The sequence below is a fragment of the Acinonyx jubatus genome, chromosome E1, assembly GCF_027475565.1.
Source record: "Acinonyx jubatus isolate Ajub_Pintada_27869175 chromosome E1, VMU_Ajub_asm_v1.0, whole genome shotgun sequence".
Taxonomy (NCBI): domain Eukaryota; kingdom Metazoa; phylum Chordata; class Mammalia; order Carnivora; family Felidae; genus Acinonyx; species Acinonyx jubatus.
The window spans coordinates 24,084,879-24,112,335 of NC_069397.1; the positions used below are offsets into that span (position 1 = coordinate 24,084,879).

Here is a 27,457-nt window from a genome sequence, read left to right on the forward strand (position 1 = left end):
GAGAGAGCATGAGTGGGGGAGGGGCAGAGAGAGAGGGAAACACAGAATCTGAAGTAGGCTCCAGGCTCTGAGCTGTCAGCCCAGAGCCTGACGCGGAGCTCAAACTCATGAACCACGAGATCATAACCTGAACTGAAGTCAGATGCTTAACAGACTGAGCCACCCAGGAGCCCCAGCTAAGAAGTCTTTTTGAATAATATTTTATTTTATTATTTTTTTTTTTAAGATTTTTTTTTTTAACATTTATTTTTGAGACAGAGGGAGACAGAGCATGAACGGGGGAGGGTCAGAGAGAGAGGGAGACACAGAATCGGAAACAGGCTCCAGGCTCTGAGCTGTCAGCACAGAGCCTGACGCGGGGCTCGAACTCAGAGACTGCGAGATCATGACCTGAGCCGAAGTCGGACACCCAACTGACTGAGCCACCCAGGTGCCCCTTGAATAATATTTTAAATTTAACCAAAACTACTTCTAGTATTCCGTTCAAACCAGGATGCCAAACCACACGTCAAGGGCGATGCCACCTTCCTCAGGCGTGTTTCTGTGTGTACAGGCATAAAACAATTGCATAAGGAAACATTATAGAACCGTCAGGGTTGGTGAAATAACAAGATTTAGATTTGTCTTTAAACTTTTTAGTTTTCTAGAACCCAAATATTAATATTTAATGGAATAGTCCTTTTTCTGAATATGATGGTACCATAAAGAACCAGAAAATGCTGAAATTGCAAGAGAAGGAAACAAAAATTGCCAACCAGTCTGCCATCCAGTAGTCATTACCTTTACCAACATGTGGGTGCATGGTGGGGTCACCATTTGTGAATTCATAAAGCCAGCAAACAAATTCAACTGAAGACTCCCCAGATAAGAGACACTTCTTCTCCCCTGGGCATTGTCCCAGCCAAAGCCTGAGGCAGGTAAGCCTCCCAGCTGTCTTTCCAGGTAGGGTCTCTCCCAGTCTAAACAGTGTGAGGGGTGTTCTTCAGAGCCAGGTTTTCTTGAGGTATTCTCTTTATTAGCTCCTTACCCTACATAGTGGCACAAGGTAGCCATTCATTGAAAAAGTATCTATTCCAAACTTCTTCAGCAGATTGGGTGTTGCTGCAGAGCCAGGCTACTAACAGTTCTAAACATTTCATTTACTTCCTTGTTTCTGGGCAAAACACCTTAGCCATTCGTTCCTGGTTAGCTCGGAAACACATCCAGAGAATGCACGCAGCTGCCACGGCCATCAAACGCACATGGCAGAAATGGAGGGTGAGTATCTGACTCCAGCAGTCAGGACGGGCAGTGGGTAGTCTGGTATCAGGTGGCCCCAGGGTGGAATGCTGACCCTGCCACTGCACACTGGTATGCTCTCTTGTATAAAATACCACCCAACACTGCAGGGTGGTTTGGACAGAGTGGCATAAGCAACTCTGGACTAAAAACCACGGAATTATACACTTTAAAGGGGTGAATTTTGTGGCGTATCAATTAGATCTTAAGGTTATTATTTTTAAAGTAGCACATGTAAGACCTAAGTACATCTGCCTTGGATGTAAAGTTCTGCCACATGGTGCCAGTCTAGTTGAAGGTATCTAGCTGTTCACCAGCCAGGTGCCCTTCAGTTTACCTTGTTAAGCTGTTTTATTAAAGATAGTTTTGGTTTCCCTTAAGAGAGCTAATCAATTGAAAGCTATAAAGTGGCATTCTTTTTTTAAGATCAGAATGGCCTTCCTTGCTTCTAAAGAACTGGATGGTGTGCAAGAAAAACACGTGTCTCAAGTTCCCCTTCCCTTGGGCTCCCTCCTGCTGCCCCAGGCACAGACCAGCCTCCTGGAAGCAATAATCCGCCTCTGGCCCCTGGGCCTGGTCTTGGCCAATGCAGCTGTGGGTGTACGTGGCTTTCAGAGGAAGCTGGTGGTTTGGGCCTGCCTCCAGCTCCCCATGGGCAACCCCAGTAGCTACGCAGTCCAGACGGCACAAGAACAAGCTGGTGTCACATCCATCCGAGCACTGCCTCAGGTAAGCTGTGTGACAGGATGGTGGTCCTGTCCACCATGGCTCTGGATCCCTTGTAGAAAGCAGGAGGCAAAGCCCATGAGTCCCCAGTGGGAACAGGACTAATGTTAGGACCAGAGCCATCCTGATGCTGCTCAGGAAACCAGAAGCCTGCGCTTCCCAGCTGGCTGCAGGCGGGTTGTTACCATCATTACAACTAGGAATTTTCCAGAGCCCTTTCAACTTTTTAAAAACTGCCTCTGAGTGTTCTAGCATCTCCTCTGAATCTCCACTTAATTAGTCCCACTTTAAAAATGTGGGTTATGATGATAGCTTATTCCCTCAAATAGCACTGGGTTTAACACTTTTGTCAAATTATCATTTGGTTTATCTCCTGTTCCAGCAGAGCAAATGACAAGCAGGTAAGTCAGTGGTCCAAGAGCTCTGTTTCTATAGTATGGGCAGCCAGAGTAAAAGTCAGCCAGCGTAGAACATGGGCTAATACTCACCTATTACATGGGGTCACAGCAAGGATTAAGTGACACTGACAAGGCAAACAGAAGGAAACAGTGAATTTCCATACCAGAGGAATTACTCTAGGGCATAATCTGGATGAAATCTCCCATGACAGCATGCAGGCTAGCCAGAGTATAAACAGAAGTGTAACTGTTTGCTCTTCCAGTTGTAAACAGTTTTACGAGTATGACAGTTAATAAATACTCCTTGTAGGGGAGAGCTCCCTTGTGCATCACACAGAATGGATGTGAAATTCTGTATTTTAATATAAAATTAAATATTTGGACTCTGGACTTTGCCACTGGTTTAGAATGAGAAAAGAACGTTAACTGAATGATACCAGTACTTGTCCATACCTGCATTTCTAGCATTTGCTCTAGGCACCCGTACAGCTGGCACTCCTAGGAACCAGAGGTAAGCTGTATCTCTCTCCCTAGGGCTCGATCAAGTTCCACTGCAGGAAGTCTCCACTGCCTTATGCTGACATCTGCCCTGAACCTTCACTCCACAGTGTTACTGGCTTTAATCAGATTCTGCTGGAAAGACACAGCCTGGGCCACATGTGAGTTATTCTGACATCCTAGCCTCACTAGGCTGAGCAATCCTTCAGTGCCTTTGTGTCCAAAAGGCCTTTTCCTGCCAGCTGCCTTGCCAAAGACATTCGATCAACACTAAGCTGCCAAACTACTCCCACAGCAACATTAAGTACACGTGAACAAGTGACAGCTCCTGCCCGCAACCTAGAGCTGCCACAGCCACCAGTGGCATGGGGCTCCCATCTACATCTCAAGCCCTGACAGGTGTCATGGGTTGGTTACCAAACCAGGACTAAGAAACCTCAGGGCCACAGAGAACTTCCCACATTTTACTACCTTCATAGATCTGACTCACTGGTGTGGTTCGTCACTGCACCGGGGCACTTGCGATTCCCTGCAAACAGAACAGGCCATGTCAGCTTGAAGTTAACCCCAAAATTTCGACTGGGTTATTTGCATTTAGTTCCTTTAAAAAGAACAAAACCTTATTTAGTATGTTGGTTTATTTAATGTAATTTCAAGCATTTGACCTAAGGATGAACAATGCAGTTTACCAGAGAATAACCATATCTTGATTTTATTTAGCAACAGTGAGCAAGTTTTAACTCAAATGGGTATAAAACTTGACAAACAGTATCGTATGTGATGTCTAACCTGTACCCAAATTAAAACATTTAAAGACAACCACCTAAATGTCAAGTTCTCTCTCCATAAAGGGTTTGCCATGTTGAGTATCCACATCTTATCTGAAATCCACGCCCATGGGACTTGAGATAAAGACTTGTGCAGCCTACCCTAGGTCAGTTGGCCTATACCCTGGAAGTCACACTCCTGCTCAGGGCCCCACACTAGCTGTTCTCCTGGGAGGAGGAGTTGGCAGGTTCTGAGTGCTATGCACATGATTGAGCAAGCAACACAATAATCTATCTTAAGAATCCTTATCCTGGGATGGTTCCACAATCCATAAACAGCAGTCAGCAAACTCCACAAACAAGGGCTCCTGCATGTAGACCCTCATGAGCTTTGCCTTGTCCCCCTGATTGAGGCTGACCATCAACTGTCTAAGGTGTGGACTGAACAGTAGGCTTCTTTTTTACATTTATTTTTGATAGAGACAGAGCACAAGTGGGGGAGGGGCAGAGAGAGAAGGAGACACAGAATCTGAAGCAGGCTCCAGGCTCTGAGGTGTCAGCACAGAGCCCGATGTGGGGCTTGAACTCACAAACTGCGAGATCATGACCTGATTCGAAGTCGGACACTTACACTTAACCGACTGAACCACCCAGGCACCCCTGAACAGTAGGCTTCTTAAAGCTGCAGACTCCCCTTAAAAATGAACAAGAAAGCCAATGTGAGTTCAGTGGAACAGATGGAGATAGTTAAAAGCTAAATGTATCTAATGTAATAAATATCAAGAACTGTATCCCTTTAACCTTTAAAACCAAGAACTGAACCAATGCTTCACATAAATAAGGTGAGATCAGCCTATCAGACGATTTCCAAGTTAAATGCCATCACAGATTCTTGTTCATGACATCTCTGTAAACAGTTTAACTTTAGGCCATTTCAACTAGGAAAAAATAGCTTACTGGGATAAATACAGAAAACAATAGCATTAAGCTGTTGGCATGTTTTTGTTCTTCATAGGCCTGAAGGTTCTCACTGGGTAAGGACAGTTACACTACATACCCTGAATGTTGTTTAAGCAAGTGCTTGATCCTCACAAAGCAGGATCAGTAGCAATGAACGGACACTCATATCTGCGTGTTTTTGCAGTTTACACAACTTTTCATATCTACTCTCATATCTCCGCTTCACCCTCAGTATAACTAATCACTACCATGGGAGTGGGTGCCAAGCAGAGTCAGCCTACGATGAGAACAATGAAACTCCCATCTATCTTTAGGAATTACACTGGCCCACTAATCACACACAGAACTGCTATAAGGGCTGACCGCACAGTCCTACACAAATGCTGGGCACTGTTAACACCCACATCCCTCTGAAAAACCAGATCCTGGGATTGCCCTGTCCACATTAATGGCTAGACTATATACGGAGCGCTGGGGACATGGGAATAAATGCAGGCCCTTGCCCTACAAATTAGTGTGGGAGAGAGAAATTACTATAAAATAAGTGGTACATTACAAGGCCCCATGGAAAGGTGAAAAAATGCTTACTTCTGAGAAAGACAAAAAGTGAAGTTTAGATAAGGAAGGGTAACCTGAACCAAGGCTTGAAGGAGGAGAATTTTGCTAACCCACAAACCCAGTAGGATTCCAGGGCAAGAGAGTTGTAGGCAGGCTGGGAGGTGTCGAAGCCCTGAGTAAATATTCACAGAATCGTGCAACTGAAGGGCTCTGCATGCCATACTCAAGTGCAGCTGACCCTGAACAACAGGCTTGAACTGCACAGGCCCACTTATACAGATTTTTTTTCCCATAAATACAGTGCTGTAAGTGTATTCTCTTCCTTATGATTTTCTTAACATTTCCTTTTCCTATTTATTGTAAGAAGACAGCATATAATACATATACAAAATGTGTTAATCAACTATGATATTGGTAAGGCTTTCAGTCAACACTAGGCTATTAGTTAAATTCTGGGAGAGTCAAAAGTTATATAGATTTTCAACTGCATGATAGTTGGGGGGGAGGGGGGCATGCAACCCCTGCACAGTTCAAGGTTCAACTACTTATTAATAACAAAATCATATTCTACACATTGGATTAAATATATCAGTGGTTGACAAAGAAGTAAACATAGCACAGACTTACCTAAATTCTTGAAATTCTGCAAAGAAACTGTCCTTTTCCTCATCACTATTGAGAAAATCTATAGAGTCATCATCATCTAAGGAATACAGAACACAACTAATTAGGACTAGAAACAAAACCTAGATGCCAGATTTTAACAACTACTGCAGTAGATTAAAAATGTGCACACAAGTGACAGGAGTAAGTAGGTGTAGACAAAACAAAAGTAATTTTTTCTGGAATTTATAACTGTACCAACATTCCTCTTTTTAGAAAGGGAATGAAAGTGAAAGCAAAGAATTAGTGACTTTAATAAATACATCCTAGTATTCACATATTGTTCTACATGTTTCTGTGTTCTTTAGGCCAGGAGCCTGATTTTCTAATTCCTATCACCCCAGTTCCCCTCACTATGACTCCAGCCTTGTCAGGGGCCAAAAAACTAGGTGTTCTATAAAAACCTGCTAACATGAATGCCCTGTGCTTTCAGCATGGCCAGAAATTTCTGGCACTGCCTGAACCCAACAAAGAAGTTTCTCAAAGGGCAGAAACAGGCTATCCCCATGCTGTGAATATTCAGGCACCAGGAGGGACTGCTTTCAAAGACTGGCATGACACCCAGGAGATACTGAAGTCTGGATAGATGGATGAGATGACAGCCCACTCTCCCAATAAATCCCAAGGAGCCCCCAGCAGCAGGAAGGTGACCTATGCCAAAGGCAGCCGCCCATCTGAGCCTAGCTCAAGTGAACTGACAGCTCCAGCCAAGACCGTGGAGGGAGAACTGAAGCCATGACTGGAGAAGGCTCCTGCCAGCAGGGTCCACCCCTCATTCCCAAACTACAGCTACAGCATTTATCCCCTCTGCCCCCCTTGTTTCTTGTCCTTAACAATACCTTCAGGCTGCTCTATAATACATAACAGGTGCCCCACTCCTGGTGCTCCAGGCAGGAAGGTGCCATCATTCCTGACTCCCTGCCCCAACCCACATCTCTTTCCTTTCGGCTTCTTTTACCTGAAACCTTTTCCTAGGTTGGCTGGTTTGAAATCAACCAATCCACCTTTGTCTTCTGCAGGCTTTATAGTTTTTGCAGTAACAGCTGATCTTTTTTTCTCAATAAGAGTTTTAGAGTTGTACTGCTCTGAAAGAGACACAAATCAGATGCACGTCACTTGTACTTTAACGACAAGGCCACATCTCTCCACCAAGCCAGCAGCACCTAGGTATGTTCCAGGTAAGGGATGTGGGTGGGGATGAAGACGGATGGATGCAAAGGAAGTGAGGGTTCAAATCAAAGGGCAGTATCCAGAAAACAAGCAACCCTGAGCTTGGCAGAGGGTGGAGGAAATAGGCCTCATGCACCCGAGGGTCCATCCCCATTCTCCTTACCCTGCTGAACTTAACAGGGCTTTCACCAAGATCAAGTGGCACACTGACTTCAATTACCAAACTATTTTCTCAGCAGTTTCAGATACCAAATTTGCATGTGCCACGTGCCACTGGGATTACACAGATGGAAGTCATCAGGCCCACCTCAATGGGCTGAGTCTTAGGGATGGTGGCTAGAGAGATGGAGAAGAGTCTGATCTACATCACCTGAGAGGGCTGGGAGACAAAGAGGAGGCACTGCCAGGTGGAAAGAGCATTCCTGGCAGAGGGAAAGGTCTATGGCTGGACCAGACCCCTGAAAGAATAGGGTCAGGTGCAAGGACATGGTGATAAGCAACTCCCAGGTGATTGAGAGGGCAGGCCTGGCAGGAGGCTGGGGCCCACACAAGTGGAGGAAGAACAAAAGAATGCCACACAGAAGATTGGCCTTTCTTCCCAAGACCAGTGTCTCTCCCTCATCAAGGGCACTGTGGTATTCAGGGCCGAAATGGTGTGAGTCTCACACCACAGGGTGTTTATCTGAGTCAATACCAATTGCCAGAAGTGCCCCCAACCCTCATCAGCTACTGTGAAACAGAAACATTGTAACAGTGCATCTCCCTAGGGAGAGCAATACCCAAGTTAAGAACTACCAACTAATTTCCTTTGCTAGAGTGGCTGGAGTTTTCAAGGGAATGAATTACTCAAATGTGCACTTCAGGAAAAACCTTGGCAGCAGCAGGGCCACACAGTTAAAAGCTCCAGATTACCTCAGATTGCCTTAGGGGTTCTTGGGCCACCCTGGGCTGCACAGCCAGAGCAAAGCCTACCCATCCCGGCTCCACAACCCTATTTCCAGCAAAGCAGTTCTACTTCTTTCCTGTCTATCTTGAACCAAAAAGTTTCCTTTGAAAATGCTCCAGGGACATTAGGGATAAAAAACAAAAACGGGGAGGGAAGCAGCTTGAAAAGGACCACTGAGTCCGAGTCTGGAAGGGAGGACACTAGAGGCAAGAAACCAATGAGGAACTTTAACAAAAGAGTCAACCCAGCATAAGATCGTTGCAAAGGGTCCCTGAGGGCTAAGAGACCCCGAATTGGAGTTAAAATGTAGACTAATCACTCTTTACGGTGAACAGATCCACCTCGTTTCTAACAAAACATTTTATTTTTTTATTTTTTTTAAAGGAGATTTTATTTTTAAAAATTTTTTTTAAACGTTTTATTTTTACTTTTGAGACAGCGAGAGACAGAGCATGAACAGGGGAGGGGCAGAGAGAGAGAGGGAGACACAGAATCTGAAACAGGCTCCAGGCTCTGAGCCGTCAGCACAGAGCCCGACGCGGGGCTCGAACTCACGGACCGTGAGATCATGACCTGAGCCGCAGTCGGACGCTTAACCGACCGAGCCACCCAGGCGTCCCACTAACAAAACATTTTAAAGGAAAGAAAATGTTGTTAACCTCAGCAAGAGCAGCTTCTGCGTCAGAATACTAAGATGAAGAAACTACCAGGGTCGACTCTGATAGCCAAAGCAGTCCACTCACTGTTAAAAAAAAAAAAGTCTATAAAAGAAAAGGCAGAGCAGAAGTTTTCACTGTTCGAAACCCGAGGAAGCATTCACAGGTAGAGGTTCCCCCTGGGGCGAGGCAGGGCTTGACGGGGGTTGCCCGCACTAGGGGAGTGCCGGGGGCTCAGGCGGGGCGCCGGGGTCTTACCTTTGTGCTTCCGGAAACATCCCACGGAGCAGCTGCAACAACAGAGACCACGACCGCGTCAGCCCGGAAAGCCGCGCGGACCCTCCCGCAGCCCCCGCCGGGTCCCCGAGCCGCCCCGCAGGCCCCACCCGGCCTCCTCCCCCACGACCCCCACCCTCACTAGGGCACGCGGCAGGCGGGGCAGCGGTATTTGGGTTTCTCCAAGCAAATCACGCAGACGACAGCGCTACTAATTCAGCGACGCCTTGGTCGCTCCCCGGCCTCACTCTCACCCGAAAGCGCCAGTCTCGGACGGAGGGTACCACGTGCACGCCACCCCCCGCCCCCGTTTCCTTAAACCGGACCAATCGGCGAGCAGCACTTACTGGCAGTCAAAAGCAATGGATCGATCCTGCTCATTGCTCCAGTCCTGATAAGTAGACAGTCGCTACACTCGATGTGCATCCAATAGCTGCTTTGGCTTCCAGGATTAGGTCACAGTTGTCGTCGGAGAACTTGTTATGTAGCCTTGTCCCTGTCTCTAAGGTACTCTGTGGCTTGGAGCAAGTCACTGTCACTCTCCAGCTCTGTTGCCCCACATGTAAAAAGAATACGTGGGACTAAATGTCCTTTACCTTCTGGCTTGGACTTTCTGAATCTTGTAAGGGCACTGGGTTCTCACCCCTACCCTGGCCCCCCACATCTCATTTGCTTATGTCTAGCAAATGAGAAGTCCAGACCCTGGCCAATTAGATCCATCGGTTAGGTCGAGTGGCGTACATGTGCTTTTCCCAGCATAGGCCCTTTTTCTCTCAGGGAAGAAAGATGAGACTTGACAACTGCCAAATGTTTATTGAGCTCCAAGTGACAGCACTGCACTGCCCAGAGGCTGGGTTGGGGACACCCAGGCAGTAGCAGCCACAGCCTCTTCCCTCTGGGAGTTCAAAGCTTAGACCTAAGGCAGGAGAGAGAGGTGAAAGAGAAGAGACTCTGTCTTAGGGTCCTGCCGGTGCTAGCCTGCACTTGCACAGCCCTGAGAGAGTGCCTCTTCAAATTTCACAACATACACTCTTCACTTGACTCACCCAAGTCACAGCCCTGTGTGGGATATCTTGGTCAGGGAACAGATGAGTAAGCTCTGGCCCAAAGATGGGGACCTGGCCTAATAAGTCTGGATGGATGAATTGTGATAGGCCTTGAGTGGCACCTCAGGCTTTAGGAATAGACGGTCGTGTTTTATTGACAGCCTATGTCTCCTTGAAGCCCTCAGTACTGCCCAGCCTAACCAGGGCTCCCACCCCACATTGTGCCCACCTAGGGCCATAAGTCATTCTCACTCCTAAGCGCCTCCTCCTTTGTGTTGGCCCATCAGCCCACAGGATCCCACTACTCTAAGGGCCCCACATGACTGTCATTGTCTTTGTGGATAAATCTGCTATGGCTAAGGTAGCTGTTTAAGTCTTGGTTCAAACCTCTCCCTGGCTATGTGACTTTTACCCTCTCTGAGGATCCTTACCTGTTAGTGTGGATTTTCAGGTCTATCTTCCTGAGTTGTTGAGAAGCAGAGAGAACACCATGTGTAAAAATGTTTGTAATTTGAAGCACTACAGAGGGTTATTTATGTGATATCCAGAGTCTGTAATTCCTGGAACTTGGGTCCGAACCCTATAAGTGCAGGTGTCAGGCCCCAAGTCCCTCAAGGCCAGGATCCCAAAACTCAGTCCCCTCCAAAAGGGTTCTGCCATCAGCCTCTATGGGCCACAATCAGGTGGGCAGAACAGTTATCCATCCCTCCCTTGGCTTTGCCAAACTGTCCCTAGGACGCTGTCCAGTCTTTAGTGTTGAAGTAGCATGGGTCCCTACCTGCCTTGGCATGCAGTTGCCCCTGTGTAGACCAGTACTGGCCTGAAATCTAAGACATGTCTACCCTGACCCAACACTCAGAAGCATTCTCTGGCATACATACCAGAGCCATTCCAGAAGGTCCACGCATACCTGGGAAGGCCAGAGAAGGTCAGTGATTTGTCCCGGCCACACTTGAATCCTGTGCCCTGTCTGGCACCCAGTAGAAATTCTCTGAGTATGGACATCACCACTGCCCAATCCAGACTTTTCCTGTGAGTTGTGTTTGGAGGCTGAGACCATGGAAAGTCTCCACAATTTTCAGGGCTCAACCCCATCTCACCCATATCCAAACCATGCTGATTCCTCTACCTTTGGGTCCAGAGATTATGACATCAGCAAAAAGTGAAAGTTTCTGGAATTTCTCCCATGCACACCCCTCGCAGTAAAGATAGCCTTCTACTCTGGGAGACCCCCCCACCCCAGCTCCCCCAGACAGCCACACCCCTCCTGCTCCAATGTCCAGGAAAAGAAGTGACTCAGGTATGATGGTGATGAGGCTGGGGAACACCAAGAGGTCAAGCAAGCCCTCTTGGCAGTGGTCAGTTGAGAGAAAAATGACAGGTATGACTCAAGGCCCAGCAACTACATGTCCACACTGACGAAGCTATGCTTAGCAGCACGCTGGTTCTCCCTGGACGCCCACCACGCCCATCCTAGCAGCTGTCTAAGGCTGCGTCGCGCCTCCCCGTGTATGACCTGGAGAGGGGTGAGGTAATAATCAAGGCAGAAAGGTTTTCAGAGCTCCACCATCGGGCAGGCGCTGTCCAGCTCATTCAGAAGACCAAACCCAAAGGCTGGCGCTGTGCGCGGAGGTCCAGGTCCGGCACCCAGCACCGCCAGAGGGCGCTCCAGGCCCAGACTGGTCCTGGAGTAGGTGTGCTTCAGCGGAATTGGAGTAAACTCCACCCCATTCTTGGTTGGAGACAAGGCTGTCTCGCAGTGCCAGGAAAAGTAAACCCAAGAAGCTGGCCCGCACATCGAACACCGCCACGAGGCAGGAAAGAGTGTGTAGAGCGAGGTGGGAGTGTCTCCTGCACAAAAGCAAGGTGCATATCAGCAGAGGGCCCCAAAGGCAACTAGCTCTCCGGGGACAACTCCAGGATACCTATTGCCCCGCGCTTCCTGGCATTCCTAGTGGATGGAGTTCCAGCTACAAACTGACCACCCACATTAGCTGATGAAAGCTTAACCGTACTTCGGGAGCGTGGGGTTACTAACTAGAGCCTGAGCCACTGCCCTGCACCTTCTCCAGTGCCATGATGGGGCAGGCAGAGGGATCTAATCGCCCAACATGAGCTACGTGTTGCAATTGTGAGAGGCGGGAGATTCATAAAGGTTGGGCTCTCTGCTGCTTTGCCAAATCTCAGCTTCTTGCTGCAGCCCTAACACCTCTTTCCCTCCCCAGGGCATGGGGTCCCAGGGCCAGCACCAGAAGTGTTTGAGATTGGTGTTTTTAGGTGACCTACTGCCTTGTTCTCATCTGCTCCCCTTTATTTCTCCTCTGGTATTGAAGTAGTTCAGTTGTTAAAGTGATTAGGGTTGTCGGTGGGAGTCAAATAAAAGAGGCCTAAGGTTCAGGTGGAGTAGTTTCCGGCTCTTTGCATGTTATTTTATAACAGTGAAATGATATTCATTCCCCAATTCTAGACAATAACAGTCTGACCTATAATTAGACTTCAAGGAAAACCCCAAAACAAAAGGGATAAAGAATAATTGTATTATTCCCAGTCCCAGAACCATTAGGAGAGCAGACAAAAGAAGTCACTGTTGTTTTATGAACACACTCATCCTACCACCCAAACTCCACACTTTTCTTTTTTTCATACCCTCTCCCACTTGCAAACCCACATAGATCCCACCTTATATTCACTAACACAAACAGAGATCAAAGGAATCAGGACTTCCCAGCCAGATTCTCCAAGAAGCCTCTAAGGACAGGGAGTGCATCTGGGGCTTTGCACAAACTTCTTAACCATGTGGCAGAGATGCATAGGAGCTCTGCTTAGTGAGAAGTAGGTAAGAGGAACTGAGGCCCCAAATTACCTTTCCCGTCTCTTAAAACTAAAGACGAAGACTTCAGACAAACAAAAACCATGAGAATTCTTCACAAGCAGATCTGCACAATAAGAAAGTTATTCAGGGCAAACTAAAATAATATAAATAGAAATTAAAATCATAATATGATACCACCACACACTGTGAAGAATGACTAAAATTTAGAACACTGGTAATACCAAGTGATGGGAAGGAGGCTGGTATGGTCTGAATGTTTGTGTTCCTCCAAATTCATATGTTGAATTCCTAACCCTGTGGTGGTATGGGGAGGTAGGGCTTTGGGGAGTGTTAAGGTCATAGGATACAGCCTTCATGAACGGGATTGTGCCTTTGTAAAAGAGACCCCAGAGAGTTCTCTTGCTGTCTTTCTGCATGTGAGGACACAGTGAGAAGATGACGGTCTGTGAAACAGAAAAAGGGTTCTCAGCAAACACAAAATCTGCCTGTGCCTTGTTCTTGGACTTCCCAGTCTCCAGAACTGTAAGAAAGAAATATTTGTTGTTTAATCCACCCAGTCTATGGCAACCCAATTAGACTAAGTCAGAATTGGTACCAAGAAATGGGACACTGCTGTAATAAATACCTAAAAATGTGGAAGTGGCTTTGGAAACGGGCAATAGGTTGAGGCTAGAAGAGTTTTGAGATGCATGCTAGAAAATGAGATGCCTACATTTCCACAAATGAACCTTTAAAAAATAATTCTGGTAAGAGTTCAGAAAGAAAACAAGAGAGCTATAGAGAAAGCCTCCATCTTCTTAGAGAACCCCTAGTGGTCATAAATGGTAGATATATGGATAGTGAAGGCCATTCTGGTGATGGCACACAGAAATGAAGAGCTTGTTGTTGAACGCTGAAGGAAAGTGATCCTTGCTGTAAAGTGGCAAAGAACTTGGCTGAATTGTGTTTGTGTACTGATATTTCATGAAATGTGGAACTTGCAGGTGATGAAACTGGATGTTTAGCTAAAGAAATTTCTTTTTCTTTTAATTTTTAAATGTTTATTCATTTTTTGAGAGAGAGAGAGAGAGAGAGGGAGAGACAGAGCGTAAGCAGGGGAGGGTCAGGAAGAGAGGAAGACACAGAATCTGAAGCAGGCTCCAGGCTCTGAGCTGTTAGCACAGAGCCCAACACAGGGCTTGAACCCACAAACTGTGAGATCATGACCTGAGCCGAAGTTGGAGGCTCAACTGACTGAGCCACCCAGGCTCCCCTAGCTGAAGAGATTTCTAAATAAAGTGTGGAAGGTGTGGCTCAGCTCCTCCTAACAGCTAATGGTGAAATGTGGGGAAAAAAATGACTTAAAGGTGGAATTGCTGAGCAGACAAGAGCAGAACTTAAAGATTCTCAGCCTACACATACTGCAAAAAAAGAGACACTAGTGGTGAGACCAAGTCACCATTTGACCAGGAGGTTGGTGTGGATCAGTCATCTCAGTGGAAGCCAGGCTCTATTCTTCAAAAAACACTGGGACAATGGAAGAACGGCCCAAATGCTATTCAGTTAGACTTAAGCCTGACCTTCACCCTGACCATTGCCCTCAACTCAACCCTCTGTGGAGGGTTCCGCACTGCCTGTGGATTGACAACTACCATCTGACTAGGTGCTAACCCTAATTCTAGTCATGACTCTGACCCTACCTAGGCCCAAATCCCCAGAAATTGTGCCGTTTGCAGTGGGACCAGGGGATGGTAGTGGCCTGTCCACCAGTACTTTGAAGCACTACCAAAGGGTTGAGTTGAGGGCAAGTGTTAGGATAGGCATATGGATTGTGTTCAGGACGAGGCTGATAGAATGGGTTATGATTAGGTGTTTGCCCACAATCCTACACTTGAATTCTATCCCAGTCATTGCAAATGTCACAACTTCCTTTTCTGTTTCTAGCTGAGTAATCTTGCATCAGTCATGTGTCCCAAATACATTGTGTCCTCAGAACTAGCATTTATGCCCAAGTAGGGTCAGGGCCATGGCTAGGGTTATGGTTAGGGTGAGGAAAACATTAAAGGCCTATCTGATGGCAGTTGAAAAATCTACAGGGAAGGCTCATTTAAAGTGAGTGTCAATCAGAATTAGGGTAGACTTTAGAGGTAGGCTGATGATGTGGCTTAGCATTAGGTTTTCACTCAGAATCATACTCTCTGATTCCATAACAGTCTTAGCAAATGTCAACATTTTGTTTTTTTAAATATGAAATTTATTGTCAAATTGGTTTCCATGCAACACCCAGTGATCATCCCAAAAGGTGCCCTCCTCAATACCCATCACCCACCCTCCCCTCCCTCCCACCCCCCATCAACCCTCAGTTTGTTCTCAGTTTTTAACAGTCTCTTATGCTTTGGCTCCCTCCCTCTTTGACTTTTTTTACCCCTTCTCCTCCCCCATGGTCTTCCGTTAAGTTTCTCAGGATCCACGTAAGAGTGAAAACATATGGTATCTGTCTTTCTCTGTATGACTTATTTCACTTAGCATAACACTCCCCAGTTCCATCCACGTTGCTACAAAAGGCCATATTTCATTCTTTCTCATTGCCACGTAGTATCCCATTCTGTATATAAACCACAATTTCTTTATCCATTCGTCAGTTGATGGACATTTAGGCTCTTCCCATAATTTGGCTATTGTTGAGAATGCTGCTATAAACATTGGGGTGCAAGTGCCCCTATGCATCAGCACTCCTGTATCCCTTGGGTAAATTCCTAGCAGTGCTACTGCTGGGTCATAGGGTAGGTCTATTTTTAATTTTTTGAGGAACCTCCACACTGTTTTCCAGAGTGGCTGCACCAGTTTGCATTCCCACCAACAGTGCAAGAGGGTTCCTGTTTCTCCACATCCTCACCAGCATCTATAGTCTCCTGATTTGTTCATTTTAGCCACTCTGACTGGCGTGAGGTGGTATTTGAGTGTGTTTTTGATTTGTATTTCCCTGATGAGGAGCGACGTTGAGCATCTTTTCATGTGCCTGTTGGCCATCTGGATGTCTTCTTTAGAGAAGTGTCTATTCATGTTTTCTGCCCATTTCTTCACTGGATTATTTGTTTTTCAGGTGTGGAGTTTGGTGAGCTCTTTATAGATTTTGGATACTAGCCCTTTGTCTGAGATGTCATTTGCAAATATCTTTTCCCATTCCACTGGTTGCCTTTTAGTTTTGGTGACTGTTTCCTTTGCAGTGCAGAAGCTTTTTATCTTCATGAGGTCCCAATAGTTCATTTTTGCTTTTAATTCCCTTGCCTTTGGGGATGTGTCAAGTAAGAAATTGCTGCGGCTGAGGTCAGAGAGGTTTGTTCCTGCTTTATCCTCTAGGGTTTTGATGGTTTCCTGTCTCACATTCAGGTGCTTTATCCATTTTGAGTTTGTTTTTGTGAATGGTGTGAGAAAGTGGTATAGTTTCATCCTTCTGCATGTTGCTGTCCATTTCTCCCAGCACCATGTGTTAAAGAGACTGTCTTTGTTCCATTGGATATTCTTTCCTGCTTTGTCAAAGATTAGCTGACCATACTTTTGTGGGTCTAGCTCTGGGGTTTCTATTCTATTCCATTGGTCTATGTGTCTGTTTTTGTGCCAATATCATGCTGTCTTGATGATTACAGCTTTGTAGTAGAGGCTTAAGTCTGGGATTGTGATGCCTCCTGCTTTGGTCTTCTTCAAAATTACTTTGGCTATTTGGGGCCTTTTGTGGTTCCATACACATTTTTTGTTTGTTCTAGCTTCGAGAAGACTGCTGGTGCAATTTTGATTGGGATTGCATTGAATGTGCAGATAGCTTTGGTAGTATTGACATTTAACAATATTTATTCTTCCAATCCATGAGCACGTAATGTTTTTCCATTTCTTTATATCTTCTTCAGTTTGCTTCATAAGCTTTCTATAGTTTTCAGCATACAGATCTTTTACATCTTTGGTTAGGTTTATTCCTAGGTATTTTATGCTCCTTGGTGCAATTGTGAATGGGATCAATTTCTTTATTTGTCTTTCTGTTGCTTCATTGTTAGTGTATGAGAATGCAACTGATTTCTGTACACTGATTTTGTATCCTGTGACTTTGCTGAATTCATGTATCAGTTCTAGCAGACTTTTGGTGGAGTCTATCGGATTTTCCATGTATAATATCATGTCATCTGCAAAAGTGAAAGCTTAACTTCATCTTTGCCAATTTGGATGCCTTTGATTTCCTTTTGTTGTCTGATTGCTGATGCTAGAACTTCCAACACTATGTTAAACAACAGTGGTGAGAATGGACATCTCTGTCATGTTCCTGATCTCAGGGAGAAAGCTCTCAGTTTTTCCCCATTTGAGGATGCTATTAGCTGTGGGCTTTTCATAAATGGCTTTTATAATGTTTAAGTATGTTCCTTCTATCCTGACTTTCTCGAGGTTTTTTATTAAGAAAGGATGCTGAATTTTGTCAAATGCTCTTTCTGCATCGATTGACAGGATCATATGGTTCTTATCTTTTCTTTTATTAATGTGATGTATCACATTGATTGATTTGAGAATGTTGAACCAGCCCTGCAGCCCAGGAATGAATCCCACTTGATCATGGTGAATAATTCTTTTTATATGCTGTTGAATTCGATTTGCTAGTATCTTACTGAGAATTTTTGCATCCATATTCATCAGGGATATTGGCCTGTAGTTCTCTTTTTTTAATGGGTCTCTGTCTGGTTTAGGAATCAAAATAATACTGGCTTCATAGAATGAGTCTGGAAGTTTTCCTTCTCTTTCTATTTTTGGAATAGCTTGAGAAGGATAGGTATTATCTCTGCTTTAAATGTCTGGTAGAATTCCCCTCGGAAGCCATCTGGTCCTGGACTCTTATTTGTTGGGAGATTTTTGATAACTGATTCAATTTCTTCACTGGTTATGGGTCTGTTCAAGCTTTCTATTTCTTCCTGTTTGAGGTTTGGAAGTGTGTGGGTGTTTAGGAACTCTTCCAGGTTGTCCAGTTTGTTGGCATATAATTCTTCATAGTATTCCCTGATAATTGCTTGTATTTCTGAGGGATTGGTTGTAATAGTTCCATTTTCATTCATGATTTTATCTGTTTGGATCATCTCCCTTTTATTTTTGAGAAGCCTGGCTGGAGGTTTATCAATTTTGTTTATTTTTTCAAAAAACCAACTCTTGGTTTCGTTGGTCTGCTCTACAGTTTTTTTAGATTCTATATTGTTTATTTCTGCTCTGATCTTTATTATTTCTCTTCTTCTGCTGGGTTTGGGATGTCTTTGCTGTTCTGCTTCTATTTCCTTCAGGTGTGTGGTTAGATTTTGTATTTGGGATTTTTCTTGTGTCTTGAGATGGGCCTGGATTGCAATGTATTTTCCTCTCAGGACTGCCTTCACTGCATCCCAAAGCGTTTGGATTGTTGTATTTTCATTTTCATTTGTTTCCATATATTTTTTAATTTCTTCTCTAATTGCCTGGTTGACCCATTAATTCTTTAGTAAGGTGTTCTTTAACAACTCCATGCTTTTGGAGGTTTTCCAGACTTTTTCCTGTGGTTGATTTCAAGCTTCATAGCATTGTGGTCTGAAAGTATGCATGGAATGATATCAATTCTTGTATACTTATGAAGGGCTGTTTTGTGACCCAGTATGTGATCTATCTTGGAGAAGATTCCATGTGCACTCGAGAAGAAAGTATATTCTGTTTCTTTGGGATGCAGAGTTCTAAATATATCTTTCAAGTCCATCTGTTCCAATGTATCATTCAGGGCCCTTGTTTCTTTATTGATCCTGTGTCTAGATGATCTATCCATTATTGTAAGTGGAGTATTAAAGTGCCCTGCAATTACCACATTCTTATCAATAAGGTTGCTTATGTTTGTGAATAATTGTTTTATATATTTGGGGATTTCCGTATTTGGTGCATAGACATTTATAATTGTTAGCTCTTCCTGATGGATAGACCCTGTAATTATTATATAATGTCCTCCTTCATCTCTTGTTACAGCCTTTAATTTAAAGTCTAGTTTGTCTGATATAAGCATGGCTACTCCAGCTTTCTTTTGACTTCCAGTAGCATGATAGATAGTTCTCCATCCCCTCACTTTCAACCTGAAGGTGTCCTCAGGTCTAAAATGAGTCTCTTGTAGACAGCAAATAGATGGGTCTTGGTTTTTTATCCATTCTGATAACCTATGTCTTTTGGTTGGAGCATTTAGTCCATTTACATTCAGTATTATTTTAGAAAGATATGGGTTTAGAGTCATTGTGATGTCTGTAGGTTTCATGCTTGTAGTGATGTCTCTGGTAATTTGTCTCACAGGATCCCCCTTAGGATCTCTTGTAGGGCTGGTTTAGTGGTGATGAATTCCTTCAGTTTTTTTGTTTGTTTGTTTGTTTGGGAAAACCTTTATCTCTCCTATTCTAAATGACAGACTTGCTGGATAAAGGATTCTCGGCTGCATATTTTTTTCTGTTAATCACATTGAAGATTTCCTGCCATTCCTTTCTGGCCTGCCAAGTTTCAGTAGATAGATCCATTACTGGTCTTATTGGTCTCCCTTTATATGTTAGAGCATGTTTATCCCTAGCTGCTTTCAGAATTTTCTCTTTATCCTAGTATTTTGCCAGTTTCACTATGATATGTCATGCAGAAGGTTGATTCAAGTTACATCTGAAGGGAGTTCTCTGTGCCTCTTGGATTTCAATGCCTTTTTCCTTCCCCAGATCAGGGAAGTTCTCAGCTATGATTTCTTCAAGTACACCTTCAGCCCCTTTCTCTCTCTCTTCCTCCTCTGGAATCCCAATTATGTGCATGTTATTACGTTTTATCGCATCACTTAGTTCTCTAATTCTCCCCTCATACTCCTGGATTTTTTTTATCTCTCTTCTTCTCAGCTTCCTCTTTTTCCATAATTTTATCTTCTAATTCACCTATTCTCTCCTCTGCCTCTTCAATCCGAGCTGTGGTTGCCTCCATTTTATTTTGCAGCTCATTTACAGCATTTTTTTAAGCTCCTTCTGACTGTTTCTTAGTCCCTTGATCTCTGTAGCAATAGGTTCTCTGCTGTCCTCTATACTTTTTTCAATCCCAGCGATTAATTTTATGACTATTATTTTAAAATCATTTTCTGTTATATTATTTAAATCGTTTTTGATCAGTTCAAAACTCTTGGAGTTTCTTTTGAGAATTCTTCCGTTTCGTCATTTTGGATAGTCCCTGGAGTGGTGCAGAACTGCAGGGCTCTTCCTCTGTGCTTTCTGGAGTAACTTATGTTGGTGGGAGGGGCCACAGTCAGACCTGAGGTCTGCCCTTAGCCCACTGCTGGGGCCACAGTCAGACTGGTGTGTTCCTTATTTTCCCCTCTCCCAGGGTCAGGACTCACTGTGGAGTGGTGTGGCCTCTGTCTGGGCTACTTGCACACTGCCAGTCTTGTGGTACTGCAATATGTCAATGGGATCTGACATATTTGCTGGGGTGGATCCTCAAGGTGCACAGGGGCGCGAGGGGCAGCCTCAGCTCGCTTTGCCCTTGTTGATCCGCTTCAGGAGGGGCCCTGCAGCACTGGGAGGGAGGCAGACCCTTCAGAAGGATGGATCCACAGAAGCACAGTGTTGGGTGTTTGCGCAGTGCAAGCAAGTTCCGTTGCGGGAACTGGTTCCCTTTGGGATTTTGGCTGGGGGATGGGCAAGGTAGATGGGGCTTCCCAGTGCCTTTGTTCCCCACCAAGCCGAACTCTGTCCTCCAGGGCTCAACACCTCTCCCTCCTGTTGTCCTCTAGCCCTCCCGCTCTCCGAGCAGAGCTGTTGACTTAACATTCCAGATGTTAAGTCCCACTGGCTGTCAGAACACACTACGTCCAGCCCCTCCGCTTTTGCAAACCAGACTCTGGGGCTCTGCCTTGCTGGGCGGGCTGCCCCTCCAACGCCCTGGCTCCCTCCTGCCAGTCTATGTAGCACATACCGCCTCTCTGCCCTTCCTACCCTCTTCCGTGGGCCTCTTGTCTACGCTTGTCTCCGGAGAATCCATTCTGCTAGTCTTCTGGTGGTTTTCTGGGTTATTTAGGCTGGCGTGGGTGGAATCTAAGTGATCAGCAGGACACAGTGATCCCAGCGTTCTCCTACACCACCATCTTCCAAATGTCACCATTTTGTATTATAGGCCTGGCTGAGCAATGTTGAATCAGTCATGTGTCCCATATCCATTGTTTCCTTAGTCCTGGTATTCTGGCTTGGGTAGGAACAGAGCCATGGCTAGGGTTAGCATTAGGGAACAGAAGATGGTGGTGACCTCTTTGCCAGTAATGTGGAGCACTCCCCAAAGGGTTGAGTTGAGGGCAAGTGTTAGGTGAGGGTGAGGCTTATGGATTGTATTTCCTAGGCCTCTAGGGTGATGGTGTGGGTTAGGGTGGGGTGTTTGCCCACAATCTATGCTCAAGCTCCATCCTAGTCATTGCAAACACACAACTGCCTTTTCTATTCATGGCTGAGTAGTTGTGCACCAGTCTTGTGTCCCAAATTCATTGTTTGGTCATACCTGGGATTTGGGCCCAGGTAGGGACAGAGTAATGACTATGATTCAGGTTAGAGCCCAGCAGTTTGTGGGGGTCAATTCACCAGCAGTGCAGAACTCTCCCTGGAGGACTGAGTTGAAAGCAAAAGTCAAGGTTTACAACAGGCTTTGGTTTCAGTTCAAGGGCTAGGCTGATTATATGGTCTACAGTTAGGATTTTTCTCAGAATCCTACTCTTTGGCTGCATCCTGGTCCTTGCAAATGGCATTGTATCCTTCTTTGTTCCTGGCCAAGTCATCTCGTATCAGTCATGTGTTGCAAATTGGTTGTGTCCTCAGAACTAGCACTCAGGTCAAGCAGGGCCAGAGCAATGGCTAGGATTAGGGTTAGGATGTGGAAAATGGTAAAGACCTGTCTGCTGGCAGTGCAAAAACCTACACAGAGGGCTCAGTTGAGATGGAGTGTCCAGATGTCCATCAGGGTTTGGTTTGGGTGAAGGGCCAGGCTGTGGTTTAAGGTAAGGTTTTCACCCAGAATCATACTCTTTGGTTCCATCGTGGTCTTTGCAAATGATACCATTTCCTCTTATGAACCTGGATGAGCAATCTTGGGTCAGTCATGTGTTCCACATCTGTTTTTTCCTCAGACCAAGCATTCAGGCCCATGTAGGGCCAGGGCCATGGCTAGGATTATGGTTAGGATGAGGAAAATGGTAAAGGATTATCTGCTGACAGTGCAAAGATGTACACAGAGGGCTCAGCTGATGGTTACTTTCAGTGTGAGGGTCAGCCTTGGGGTCTGCTTCAGGGGAAGTCTAATGGCGTGGGTTAGGTTTAGGTTTTCACTCAATATCATACTCTCTGGTTCCATCCTGATCTTTGCAACTGGCACCATTTCTTCTTATGGATCTGGCTGAGCCATCTTGAATCAGTCATTTGTCCCAAATCCATTGTTTCCTTCTTCCTGTGTCTTGGATAGGGACAGAGCTTGGCTAGGGTTAGGGTTGGGGCCTGGGAGATAGGAGGGCCTATCCACCAGCAGTGTCCAGTCCTCCCCAGAGAGCTCAGCTGAGGGCAACACTAAGGGTTAGGGTGAAGCTTAGTTTTTGGCCTCAGGAACTAGGCAGGGTGTGTGGCTTAGGGTCAGGTTTTTGCACAAAATCGTACTTCCTAGCTCCATCCTTATGACAAATGGCACAGTTTCCCACTGTGTGCCTGGTTACATCAACTTCAATCAGTCTTGAATCCCAAATCCATTGTTTTCTGAGGCTTGAAATGTAGGCTTGGGAGGACCACCTCCATGGGAAGGGTTAGGGTTAAGGCCCACGAGACAGTAAGGGCCCGATCCACCAGAAGGACACAATGCCCTCTCTGGGGAGGTCATTTGAGGGTGAGGGTTAGGCTGAGGGTCAGCCATAGTGTCAGAGTGCAGGGGCTTGGCTGATGGTGTGAAGTCCAGTTAGATTTCTTTACTATACTCATAATAGGGAATAAACTTCACCTGCTGCCAGTGCCCTTAATAGTACACATAAATGAGAAAAATTAGCCATAGAAGGAGGAGTGCTTGCTAATGTTGCTTCTTTCAAAAGTCATAATAGAGTGGCTGCACCAGTTTGTATTGTGACCAGCACTGCAAGAGTGTTCCCCTTTCTCCAAATCTCACCAACAATTGTTTTTTCTTGTGTGGTTAATTGTAGCCATTCTAACAGGTGTGAGGTGGTCTCCCATCATGGTTTTGCTTTGCATTCCTTAATGCACAGTGATGTTGACCATCTTTCCATATGTCTGTTAACCATTTGGAAGTCTTCTTTGTGAAAGTGTCTATTCATGTCTTCTGCCCATTTCATAACTGGGATTTTTTTTGGGGGGGTGCTGAGTTTGATAAGTTGCTTCTAGATTTTGGATCCTAACCCTTTATTAGATATGTGTCTTGCAAATATCTTCTCCCATGCTGGGTGCTGCTTTTTTGTTCATTGTTTCCTTCACTGTGCAGGTTTTATATTGATAAGAATATTACTCAGCCATCAACTGAGTTGCGTAGCCATTTGCAACTATGTGGATGGAACTAGAATGTATTATGCTAAGCTAAATGAGTCCATCTGAGAAAGACAAATATCACAATTTCACTAGTATGTGTAATTTAACATATGAGAAGGTGATGAAGAGAAGTAGACTTAAAAATGTTTTTTTAATGTTTATTTCTGAGACAGAGACAGAGCAAGAGTCAGGGAAGAGAAGTGGGGGGGGGACACAGAATTAGAAGCAAGCTCCTGGCTTTGAGCTGTCAGCACAGAGTGCGACGAAATATATATATATTTTAATGCTTATTTATTTTTGACACAGAGAGACAGAGCTTGAACAGGGAGAGGCAGAGAGAGAGGGAGACACAGAATCCAAAGCCAACTCCAGGCTCTGAGCTGTCAGCACAGAGCCTGACGCAGGGCTCGAACTCACAGACTGTGAGATCATGACCTGATCCGGAGTCAGACACTCAACCGACTGAGCCACCCATGCACCTAGAATAGAGGTAGACTTTTAATGATAAAGAACAAACTGAGAGTTGATGGAGGGAGGTGGGTGACAGATGGGCTAGATGGGTGGTGGGTCCTAAGGAGGGCACTTGTGATGAGCACTGAGTGTTGTAAGTGATGAATCACTGAATTCGACTTCTGAAACCAATATGTTAACTAAAATTTAAATTAAAATAAGAAACAAATCTAAACAGCCCACTCACTTGGTCATGGTCCATTAAATGGTTTTGACAACAGTGTGTGACATTCTGTCTGACACCATCATTCTAAATGCTGTATCATGGTCCTGTTGCCAGAGGAATTGGATCCTCTCTGAGAAGGTGTCCCATTCAGGGCTCTTAGAGAAAAAAGAGAGATGGCACATGCCTACATGTAAGTGTGCAAATCCCTAATCCCTGTCTTTGGTCTCCAGAAGCAGACCCCTCCCTTCTGGAATCAAAGGTGATGGCAGCTGAAATCATGGCAACAATCACTCTCCAGTAACAGAGTTGAGGCCCCCCCCCCGCTACTGAAAAATGAGTGTCCTAATCTCAAATGCACAAGGGGTCTAATTTCAGGAGTGTGTGCACAACAAGGTGTCTAGTTTCAGGAGTGTGATGAGTTATTTTTCTAGTTTTGGGAATGAGAAATTACACCAAACTCATCATCCTATGTTCACTTTTCTAATGATGAGGCTGGATGTTTATCACTTACTGCCATTTCCAAAATGTAGCCACTGTTCTCAGTTCTGGGTGAGCCTGCTGAACACACTCTCCTGGACATCCCCCGGGGACACAGACAGTGATCTGTGTCCAGTCAGGAAACGTCACTCCTTGTGAAACCACTAAGCTGTTAGTGAGGGGAGGTCGGTTTCCAGATTTCAGGACAGAAATTCTGTCACTTACTTCTTACTTGCTTTGTCCCGTGTTTGTTCCATCTCTCTCTGTCTGTCTACTCTTTCTCTCTCTCTCTGTATCTCTCTCTCTCTCTCTCTCTCCTTCCCTTTTCCCTCTCTCTCTCTCTGCTCTCTGTCCTCATTTGCTCCCTCTGTCTCTCCGCTAACCCTGCAAATGGGGAATCAAACACTTCAGTTAGGGAATACCATATGAGAACATGATATAGGAGAGTAAGAAGCAAGTTTCCAAGTCAAAAGATTGAAATAGGCTCTCAGTTGCAACTGAGTTCTGACACTGTCTGTGTGAGTGAGCTTGGAAGGAAAGTATCACCCTTTTGAGTCTCCGTTGAGACCACAACCCTGGCTTCATAGAGACTTACTTTGAGGCAGGGTCACACAGCTATGCTGTGACTGGATTCCTCTCCTACAAAAATTGTGAGCTATTCAATATTTGTAGTTTTAAGGTTCTAAATATCTAGACAATTCTGTCAGAGAGGAATGGAAAGCTAATAGTCTACCAGGTCCCAGCATCTGGTCTATGGTCTGGCTCCTCTCTGCCTCTCCCCTCCCAGGATCCCACAGCCACATTATCCACCTTTCTGATGTGTCTGGACAAACTCGATTCTGTCTCCTATTCTTGGCCACAGCAATATCTTCTCCTGACACGTCGCAGCCACGGGCAGGGTGGTTCCCTCTTGTCATTCTGGTCCCAGCAGATGTCACCTCCAGTGACTCCCCAGGCTGTCCTCACAGCACACTTGTTTTTTTCACTATTACAGTCCTTGAACCCCTTCCCTTTTTATTGGGACAAATGTTGTCTTTCATACCTTCGTTCATCTCCCCACCAGACTGTGAAGACCCGGCAGGCGGGGACCGCTTTGTAATTGTCAGCCTTTCAGTTAGGCCCACAAGTTCCCCTAGCACAAAGTACGTCCTTGGAGCAGTTACTGAATGAAGAAATTGAAGGACTTGGAGCACTCTGCCTAGATTTAATGGGTTTACTCTGTGGAGATTACTGCTACTAATGGGGATTCCTGTTGTATCAGAAGCAGGGGGATTCCAGAATGACCTCTGCATGAACTTTCCCTTGTTCCGTTCCTCCAGCAAGTCTGTGTGCATCACTGACACAGGAGGCTGCCTGTTCCCTGGTGTCCAGCGCTAGCACTGCAGCCACAGGCATGAAGACCACCAAACAGAATCAGGACCTTTATGTGGCTGATATGAAAGCAGTGGCCTGTTAAAGTCCCAGGATAAAGCTCAGGACCTACAGGCTCCTGATTCTGTCATTCTCCTTTCTCTGTCCATCCCCAGTGTATATTTTTCGCTCATGAGGCATCCTCATGTGAGCCAGGAAAATGACGCCCCCCCCATTTCCTTTTGTTTTTTTGTTTTTTTTGTTTTTGGTTGTTAAATAGGACTTTTTTTTTTAATTTGCTTTTTAATTTACATCCCAGTTAGTTAGCATATAGTGCAATAATGATTTCAGGGGTAAAATCTAGTGATTCATCCCCTACTTATAGACCTAGTGCTCATCACAATGAGTGTCCTTTTTAAAATATTTTTTAACATTTAGTCATTTTTGAGAGATGGAGAGAGACAGAGAATGAGTGGGGGAGGGGCAGAAAGAGAGGGAGACACAGAATCTGCAGCAGGCTCCAAGCTCTGAGCTATCAGCACAGAGCCTGATATGAGGTTTGAACCCACGGACCGCAAGATCATAACCTCAGCTGAAGTCAGACACTTAACCGACTGAGCCACCCAGGCGCCCCATCAACAAGTGTCCTCCTTAGTGCTCCTTGCCATTTAGCTTATCCCCCCACCCACAACCCTTTCAGCAACACTGTTTGTTCTCTATATTTAAGAGTCTCTTGTGTTTTGTCCCCCTCCTGTTTTTATATTGTTTTTGCTTCCCTTCCCTTATCTGTTTTGTATCTTAAATTCTATATATAAGTGAGGTCATATGATAATTGTCTTTCCTGACTGACTAATTTCCCTTAGCATAATACATTCTAGTTCCATTCATGTTGTTTCAGATGGCAAGATTTCATTCTTTTTGATTGCTGAGTAATACGCCATTGTAGATATATACCACATCTTCTTTATCCATTCATCAGTTGATGGACATTTGGGCTCTTTCCATACTTAGGCTATTGTTGATAGCACTGCTATAAACTTTGAGGTGCATATGCCCCTTTAAAACAGCATACCTTTATCCTTTGGATAAATACCTAATAGTGCAATAGTGCAATTGCTGGGTTGTAAGGTAGTTCTATTTTGTAATTTTTTAAGGAACATCCACAGTGTTTTCCAGAGTGACTGCACCAGTTTGCATTCCCAACAGCAGTGCAAAAGGGTTCCTCTTTCTCCACATCCTCATCATCATCTGTCATTGCCCGAGTAGTTAATTTCAGCCATTCTGACAGGTGTGAGGTGGTATCTCATTGTAGTTTTGATTTGTATTTCCCTGATGATAAGTGATGTTGAGTATTTTTTCATGTGTTGGCTGGCCATCTGGATGTCTTCTTTGGAGAAGTGTCTGTTCATGTCTTTTGCCTATTTATTCACTGGATTTTTTGTTTTTTGGGTGTTGAGTTTGACAAGTTCTTTGTGGATTTTGGATTCTAACCCTTTATCTGATATGTAATTTGCAAATATCTTCTCCCATTCCATTGGTTGACTTTTAGTTTCGCTGATTGTTTCCTTCACTGTGCAGAAACTTTTTATTTTGACCCGGTCCCAATAGTTCATTTTTGCTTTTGTTTCCCTTGCCTATGTAGACATGTTG

General features: G+C 45.0%; 2 protein-coding genes across 21 annotated transcripts in view; one reads left to right on the top strand and one right to left on the bottom strand.

Moving 5' to 3' along the window:
• Positions 1 to 3,722, top strand: part of MYO19 (myosin XIX) — a 31,757-nt gene extending 28,035 nt beyond the window's left edge. For 5 of the 7 annotated variants that reach the window (XM_027034289.2, XM_027034291.2, XM_027034290.2 and 2 more), the window contains 3 exons: positions 1,172 to 1,257; positions 1,705 to 2,007; positions 2,937 to 3,722. In XM_027034289.2, coding sequence (XP_026890090.2) covers positions 1,172 to 1,257; positions 1,705 to 2,007; positions 2,937 to 3,065 — 518 coding nt within the window. In that variant the 3' untranslated portion in view covers positions 3,066 to 3,722. Of the gene's footprint in view, positions 1 to 1,171; positions 1,258 to 1,704; positions 2,008 to 2,936 lie in introns of those variants that run through there. The other 2 variants (XM_027034294.2, XM_053212158.1) reach the window with 2 other exon arrangements.
• PIGW (phosphatidylinositol glycan anchor biosynthesis class W) overlaps positions 1 to 27,457 on the bottom strand; it is a 367,667-nt gene that overhangs the window by 31,724 nt on the left and 308,486 nt on the right. For 3 of the 14 annotated variants that reach the window (XM_053212160.1, XM_053212169.1, XM_053212159.1), the window contains exons 2-4: positions 6,807 to 6,933; positions 4,299 to 4,361; positions 3,372 to 3,429 (exon numbers count right to left, since the gene is read on the bottom strand). The gene's annotated coding sequence lies outside the window, so the exon portion shown is untranslated. The other 11 variants (XM_053212166.1, XM_053212164.1, XM_053212162.1 and 8 more) reach the window with 8 other exon arrangements.